Genomic DNA, 8,739 nt, shown 5'->3' on the forward strand with positions numbered 1-8,739 from the left:
TAAAGCTGTGGTTCGAGGCCCCCTTCCCAAGGACATACACATGTAACCGATCACAACTAGGCCCAGAGATGCTCCTTTCTCATCAAGAAAGGATTTAAGTACCTAAATATACTCTAAGGCCAAGAGTTTAAGGCACTCAGCTCCAAAATTTCTGAGCAGTAATTAAGCGAACAACACAGAGAATCCGTAAGCATCCTAGTTACAATCAAGGAACACAAATTAAGAGGAAAATTACCAGTTATCCCAAATACCTCAAATGGAGCTGAACTGCTTTGGGGCCACAAACACCTGGTTTAGACATTACTGGCTTTTCAGGTAACCGTGGACAAGCTGACCTTAATCTCTAACAGACTGATTTCAAATCATACATTAAAGAATGACAATACACGTCTCTTCCTAGAACTAGGAGGGAAAAAAGATACAAACAAAGCAAGAAAAAAAATAGGGTAATTTGTTTCCATCTGATCAATGCGCTCTCTTAATACCTACCAATAGACTAACAGCTCTTCAGAAACAATTCTGAAACTGCATATGGCAGCTAAAAACTGCTTAACGCACCACGCGACTGGTGGCCATCTCTTCCATGCATTCACCATTCTCCCCTCATCCTCCCAAACCCAACCTAACTGCATCATCCTTACTGCGTGCAGACCTTTCTTGCAACTGCATGTTTAACTTTGCCATTATTCTCCTTTACTGTTATACCCACAATATGTTATCGCCCATGAAACTGTATTAACACAGGTAATTCTACTTCTTTTCATTACAAATGACAGTGCAAGCAAATACTATCAAACCCTTCCCTCATTCATTAACCAGGGGGGCGAGATTCAATTTTCTTTTTGCTTTTCTTTTCACTTAAGAAGTTTATGAAACACAACCGTACCCATATTGAGAGAGCTGATATTACTTAATCCTTGATGTAACTTTAATTAAGTACATCTGTACTAGACTGCAAAAGCCAAAACGGGTAAAGTTTATTTGTTTTGAATTATATTCCTTTACTAAAGGCTACTATGGCATACAGGAAGATTTAAAAAAAAAAAGAATTATTTTATTACCCATGACTGAAGTTTGGAAATCAACTTCTAATACAACTGCTAAACGATTAAGTCTCTTCTGTACTGTAACTAATATTTCACACAATACTTCGGATGGTTTTCTACACATGAAGTGAGTCACTCTCCTTACTCCTACTAATGCTGCTTCTGATTACATTTACCCTAGAAGCTTTACTCTTCCTTGAGCTTGGGCTAACTTGAGCTGAAGTGACTGTAGCATATAGACCCTCAAATGTCCACAAACACTAATGTAGATAATCTAAACAATTACGACCATAATTCACTCAAAGGTTACCAAAAATGCCCAAAAGAGCTCACCCTACACTAAAGCAAAGCTAAAAAACAAAGAAGGTGGCATACAAGCATTTACAAGTGTCTGAAGCATCTACACTAATGTATGTTAATTAAATCAGGTCAGTGAGGGAAGATTCAGAACACAACTAGCAGTCCTAACACAAACAAGTTGCCATCTTTTTTCAAAGCTCTTCCCTCATTCCCTGTTTTTTCCAACCTTGCATTAGTAGAGGTTCAAATTCTGAATTACAAGTCACTGTACTTTAGTTCAATTTAATAAGCAACCTCTGTCTTCCAATGAAGATCCAAAAAAGATTACTCCAACAGAACCAGGTAGAACTACTGATGCTAAGAAATCCACTTCAATTCTTTCGGATATTATTTGCCTGTACCTACTTTTGTTTGCCATCCTTTCCTCAAATCTACGTGACAGATTCCACAGTTTATCTATGGCACAGATCCTCCGGTTTAGCAAGTCAAGATTCCATATATATCTGCAGTGCAGCGCCAAATGTGCTACGTTATACCCGCACACATATACGTAACACATACACAGATACTCCATGTAGCTTGAATAGCATTTGACTCAACTCTAAAAAGACTCCAGGACTTGGCCTACAACACCAGACTCTGCTGGTGCAACTGCTATAGGGTAACCCAAATCCTTGGCCAGTCAAAGGGGCTGCTCTGCTGATGTTCGCACCCCTGAGTCCCATCACGTCGTGCAGCAATCGGTTCCCCAGGGCTTCCACGCACGAGCTATTCCCAGCCTTCCCCTTCCTCCGGCTCCCCGAGGTATGCAGTATGTATCTCCAGGCTTTCAGCTCTTGGAAGATTTTAACTAACAGGAAATTATCCCATTTTCCTGGATGAAGGCCAAATTTGTGTATTAGGAATGCATGCCCTTATTTCCAATTCTTTCCTTTTTCAGTCATCCCTCCCTTCCTCTCAGGAAATGCCCAATTAAAATTATCTGGTTTATAACCTCACACAATAGCATATTCAGTAGCTGTGCCAGCGCTAGTGAAGCAGAAAAGGATCTACACTATTATCTGCTTAGGGAGATACTGTGCCCGAATTAGTTCCACAACAGTACTGTAAACTCTGATAACTTCTCAAAATCAGATCAAAAAGCTAAATCACACAAATGTTTTTTTTGGACAAGGTAAATCTCATAAGTTGACTAATTCTGAATTATACTGCAGACAAATTTTGGGGAAAAAAATTAGCTATCTTTTGATCTGTTTATTTTCTCATCTCTGTGGCTTCTGAAGAAGTCCATGTAAGTTTTGGCTTTACTCATGGTAACAGCCAAATATTTGTATTTGCAACACAAGCACTTTCAAACTTAGAAAATAAAACAATCCTCTTCAGTTTCCAAGCACAGAAAAAGTCGTATGTTTAGTAATAAATGCAACAGTCCAACCATTACCAGGAGAAAACAGGGTCGATTGCCTCACTGTGCAGTTCATTTAAATAGTACATAATGAAAACGAACTATGGGAATCCCTGCCTTCAAGGGATGAATACTTGTACTAGAGACAAAAAGAAAGAGGGGAGGAAAAAAACACAAATGCTGAGAACAGCATCTTGACTCAGTCCCCCACTCACAAAACCCACTTACTTTACTTGCCGGTGCAACATCAACTTACAAAAGCTGTTTGTTGGAGGAAAACTCAAATGAGACTGCACAAAATATTTTATATTAAGACAAATCTAATGTAACCTGGGCTGCAGAAGACTTGCTAATGGTACTGTTTGCAGACAAGTAGCTAGTAAGCTAGTTTCCTCATGACGTTGCTATAATGAGAACAACAACGAGAAATTAGAGGACTGTAATCCTCTAGAAAAAGGCTTGAAGTTTCTGCCACAAACAAACAAACATAAAATAGTAAAACGGACAAAGGACGAGCATGCTAAAGACCCTCAATTACTACTGTGAATGTCATTTTCTGCCACATTAATCATATCTCCCAGGAACAGTTAAAAGGCCCACATACACAGCTGAGCATTATGGCTTCCAGCAACACAGATACATTAACCATCTTCTAAATAAGCTTAGTCAAGTCTCAAATCGGCAAATAAAAACTAAACTCCTTCCATGAAGATATGAAGTTGAAACACGGGGAAAATACAGTCAGTTCCAGAAGGCTTTGTTGCATGTCTTTGCTCTTACCATCTCTGTCCTCAAGATTTTTCTGTGTGGGTGTGCAGAATAAACATACATATATAAATATGTAAATTAAAAGGTGGGTATATGTATACATATATTTTTAAAAGCAGTATTTTGGTAGTGCAAAGACCAAGTTAAATCTCTGCACTGGCTTTAAAGCATTCATCCTTACAGTACCTCCCAAAGCACAACGGAATTAGGTTCCCTTGCCCTGTATCTGCTACCTGGGTTTCCTTTTGTTCAGTCTTGAAAAGAGAAACCTCTTACATGACCTTGTATCCTCTAAGAAAGTAGGTAAAGATATATTTTTATACACACACAAATGCAAAATGCATCTCAGTTTTGGCTTGGACAAAAATCACCTGTGGAGAGCAAAGGATGTGCACAGAGACCGCAGATTTTTCAGCCCAGGACTGCTCTCTGCAGACTGCCAAAACCTGTCTGATCCAGCAGCAGCCTGGGCAAAGTGGATCATTACCCACCTGCGATGGAGTGAGAGCAAACTTACTTCAAGGAACCGAAAGGACACAGTGTATGGCAGTAACTTTCAGCCAACCACAGCCTGGATCAAATAAAAGTTTAATGGAGAAAAGGCTGGAGCGCATTACTTCGATTCATACAGTCCTCTCTGAAAAATCAAAAGAAGGATCCTACTTAATCATAGCGTTCTATAACCTATATTCATCATAAGACAACACTCAGAATACTCTCACCACGTTTCTGCGGTTTCCATGAGCAGTAACCAAGCTGTACTACTTCAACTGAAAACGCTGTAACAAGTGACTTTTCAATTAATGTCAAGATTTGATATTAAAGATTCTGCACAACACGAGAGCGTGCATTCATGTAAACACTTGCTATTCTAAGCCTCATATATGCGGCCAAAAAAAAGTCTCATTTACTCTCAACATATAATACTTAAAAGTATTTTAATTCAAGCTAATATTTAAGGTTTTTGAAACGAGATTTTAAGAAATGAGATTTTAAAGAAAGGCTTGAGGAGTTTGGCTTGTAATTACTGACACTAAATACCAGGCAAACCAACCTCAGATAGTTATACACATTTACAAAAAAAACCAGAAGTTAAATGTGAGCCAAATCATCACCTACATGGGAAATACTCCTGCAATGAGCAGGAAACACTCTCGGTTCGCAGAGGGAAAATCTGATTTTCCAAACTATTCCACCCATAGGCAGGAAAAGTGGCTTCACTCCCTTTCTTCCACATTCCCATGGACAGCCCAGGGAAGGAATTAGACCCTAAAGCCAGACTTCTCACACAGCTGACTGGGGGAAAAAAAGAGTAAAGCAAGGGTGAAGCATCACCTTATTATATGGATCTAAAGGCAATATGAGTAGTCATTATAAAGACAAAGCAAAAGCAAACACTAGGAAGGCAGTAAAGCCATTTAAACTAACTTACAAGAACACGATAATACATGGTGTGATCTATGACAACAGAAGTGTGAACTGGCCCAAAAAAATCTTGTCACTTCCATCAAAGCCACATGGTTTGAAAGCCAATCCTCCAAATCAGCAGAGGAACAAACAACAAAAATGTAACTGAAGTTCGATCTTAAAATTAGTCTATGAACTGATTATGAACACTGTTGCTTGAGTGAGGAAGCATGTGAAGAATTGTTTTTTTCCACATTTCTAGCTCTTACTGATAACTACTCTTCAACGAGCTTCGGTGACAGCCTGATAATCAAGAAAGGACAGCAGCCTTAGTACTTACTGAAAACATGTAAGGTGTCAGAAAAGTAGAATTATTCAGAGTTTTGAGGTCTGTGTGTTTTGAACCACCATCATGATTTCTCACACCCTGCTCAGCGTAATAGCAAGCTTCCCAGTAGTAATGACAGCAGTTCTAAAAGTTAATTAGCTACTGTAAAACCAATGAGATCTTTAGTTTCATTTAACTAGATGCAAGTTAAACTTCAGGTTGTATTCACTGGAACAGTCACTGGAAAATTTGCTTCACAAGAATCGCTTTTGATTCTTACACACTGCAGTAACTGTGATGGTAATTAGCAAAAATATCTCTGGTCCGATCCAAATCTGAAGTTATTGGTGGCAGCAGGGGAGGGGGGCGTCTTTCAAGCACACGTTATCCGTAAACTATGTACAAAATTCAGATGGATTCCTCCGAGAGCCCATCCCTAGACAACAGTTGGGCAGTGCCACGTCCCAGCAGCATGCTCTAGCCTCGGATCACATCCCAGAACCACCTCCACGCATTTGGACCCCAGCATCAACAGAGGTGCCAACAGCATGCACAAGTCACAGCAAATTAAAGCCAGTGGGCTCAATGACAGGCGACATTATACAGGAGGCTGGAGGATGACAGATATATAGCTAACCGTGTGTGTATATAAATACATATACATATTTTCCAATCACTCCTGGCTACTTTCTGTTGTAAAAGTCTCCTGCTTCGTTGTTTTACTTCTTATGTTCATAGACATTTACCATCATGCCTACACATTAAATTCTACAATGTCTGCCCAGGCAGTATCACCAAGACACAAGCTTTTTCCTCACCGGAAATACTGTTGCTCAAGGTATCATAATTTTACTGTAGCAGCTATTAAAAACATAATTCTGAATATCTTTTCAACAATTCATGAAATCTTGTCTTTCTGAGGTCTAAAACAATACTTTAAAGATCCACATTTTAACTTCCCGCTTCAAGATATTTTCCTTTACATCCCAATCAGTTTAATCCATCACACCAAGCACAAGCTATTCTGGCTCATGTTCGAAGCTCTTCACAGTCCTTTATTCATCCACTTATTATCTGTCACTAAAAGGCTAAGACCTACCTCTCAACTCAAGAGGGCGGTCCCACTAACCCATTCATTGAAGTGTTTAGCTTTATGTTTTTCTTCCAAATAGCCATCATGATAATCTCACCCTGCCCTGCACAATACGGAAGAGCTCCCAAGAAAACAAGCTACTCCCTTCGTTCTCCTCGCTCTGCCGTTACAATAACAAGGACAACAACTCTAGGAACAAACCAACCAACTCTGGAAGCTGCAAGTGTCCTCAGATTGGTGGGATCCTAGTCTCTGCAATACCTGCAAACAAAGTTTAAAAGGGCTGTCAGACCACAACCTGCTTCTGACAACTCAGCTCTCCTTCCCAGGCTGTCGCTCCTGTCAGTGCTGGCCAGTCCAGGCTGGTGTTGCCAGATGCCACCTGCCCTGGCCATGAGCCACTCCTCCCTTTGAGCCAGCACTGACACTTGCCTGAACCTCCGGCAAGCCAGCTCTGGCTCTCGATAAACCATCAGAAAGCCACTCTTCGCTTCAAATTAATTTCCTGATGACTTAGTGAGAGCCAGGGGTGGGATAAGGTAGCCCAGGTAGCCAAGAAGGCCAATGGCACCCTGGCTTGTATCAGGAATAGTGAGGCCAGTAGGACCAGGGCACTGATCGTCCCCCTGTACTGGGCACTGGTGAGGCCACACCTCGAGTGCTGTGTTCAGTTTTGGGCCCCTCACGACAAGACAGACCTTGAGGTGCTGGAGCGAGTCCAGAGAAGGGCAACGAAGGTGGTGAAGGGTCTGGAGCACAAGTCTGATGGGGAGCGGCTGAGGGAGCTGGGGGGGTTTGGTCTGGAGAAGAGGAGGCTGAGGGGAGACCTGATCGCTCTCTACAATGACCTGAAAGGAGGGTGTAGCGAGGTGGGGGTCGGTCTCTTCTCCCAGGCAACCAGTGACAGGACAAGAGGGCATGGTCTGAAACTGCGCCAGTGGAAGTTCAATCTAGAAATGAGGAGGCATTTCTTCACAGAAAGGGTCGTTGGGCATTGGAATGGGCTGCCCAGGGAGGGGGTGGAGTCCCCATCCCTGGAGGTGTTTAAGAAAAGACTGGACGTGGCACTTAGTGCCATGGTCTGGTTGACGTGGTGGTGTTAGGGCAAAGGTTGGAGTCGATGATCCCAGAGGTCTCTTCCAACCAAACCAATTCTGTGACAAGGGAGAGGACAAGACCAATACTGTGCCTATTTCCACTGGATTAAACAGTTGTGGAGCAGCAACCTTATGAGAATGAATTGTTTCTCTGCCTTTATTTTAATCCTATTTTTACCCAGTGAGAGAAACCAAGGGGGGAGGAAAAAAGCCTCCCACAGTCTTTGTCCTACTTAGGCACTACTGCAGAAAACTCCAACAAGAGACGGATACAAAATTCATACTGCAACAGGGATCTGATGCTCCTGGTGTGCCTTGGTAGTCAAAGCTGCACACCACGCAAATGCGTGCACACACTCAGGCCTACTCCCGCGCGGGTTGAAACCCCGTACGCTCTTCTCTGCTCTTTGGTTTAAGTGTTTGCATCCAGAAAGATTTCTTTTACTGCAACTGTTAATGGCACAAGTATCAAGACCCCACCCCACCTCAAACAAATCTGCTATGTGCCCTAGGTAAAGTGATACCAGGGAAGATTTCACGAATAATTTTTCCACACAAAATTCAGAGCAGTACAGCATGGAAATCCTGAATAAAAGTTAAATTGCACTTTTTAAGACAGGCCTGTATTACAAGGAGTTCATGGTATTCAATAGCAGGGGCACACTTGGGCAAAGAGCTCAGCTGTCTCTTTTCAAGAGGAAGGAAAAAAAAAACCAAACACTTAACAGAAAGCCTTTCAATACAGGCTTTTCCGTTTAGTCCGATTAAAAAAAAATTACTAACCTGATTTCCTAAAGAAACGGGCCTTGTGATCACAGAGCATGCACGTACCCAGGCACGCCTGCCCTCCCGTCTCTCGAGAGCCACAGCCCGAGGCCGCCTCCAGCAGCTCGGTCTGACCCCAGGGCTCCCCAAAACCCTCAGCAGCACCCCTGGGCTCCCCTGCCGGCAGCTCGGAGCTCCCCATTGTGCTGCCTGCCGCTGCCCACTTCTGCCGCTGCCCACTTCCCAGACCAAAAGAAATGAGGTGAGACAACACAGGGGGCTGGGGAGGGAGAGCGGAGGGGGAGCACCTCCATCCCACTGCGGTGAGGTCTTCTGGAGGTGAACTCATCCTGCAGCCTCAACTGATCACCCCCACCCCAACTTTTAACCCGAGGTCCAGGGCAAGATGAAATTCCATCAGAAAACTCACACACCGTTATTTGCGGCATTCAGTAAAATTCTTTCGTGGCTTATCCTACCCACTACTAATCATTTAAAAAGAAATCTTGTGAAGAGACACACATTGTTAG

General features: G+C 42.5%; 1 protein-coding gene across 1 annotated transcript in view; it reads right to left on the reverse strand.

Annotated features, from left to right (window-relative positions):
• The window catches only part of USP25 (ubiquitin specific peptidase 25), an 84,673-nt gene extending 76,262 nt beyond the window's left edge, over positions 1-8,411 (reverse strand). Inside the window, 2 exon segments of the mRNA XM_009698602.1 lie at positions 7,729-7,952; positions 8,276-8,411. Coding sequence (XP_009696904.1) covers positions 7,729-7,952; positions 8,276-8,411 — 360 coding nt within the window.
• Positions 8,412-8,739: the final 328 nt, after the last annotated feature.

This window comes from Cariama cristata, unplaced genomic scaffold (genome assembly GCF_000690535.1).
Source record: "Cariama cristata isolate BGI_N322 unplaced genomic scaffold, ASM69053v1 scaffold6664, whole genome shotgun sequence".
Classification (NCBI taxonomy): Eukaryota; Metazoa; Chordata; class Aves; order Cariamiformes; family Cariamidae; genus Cariama; species Cariama cristata.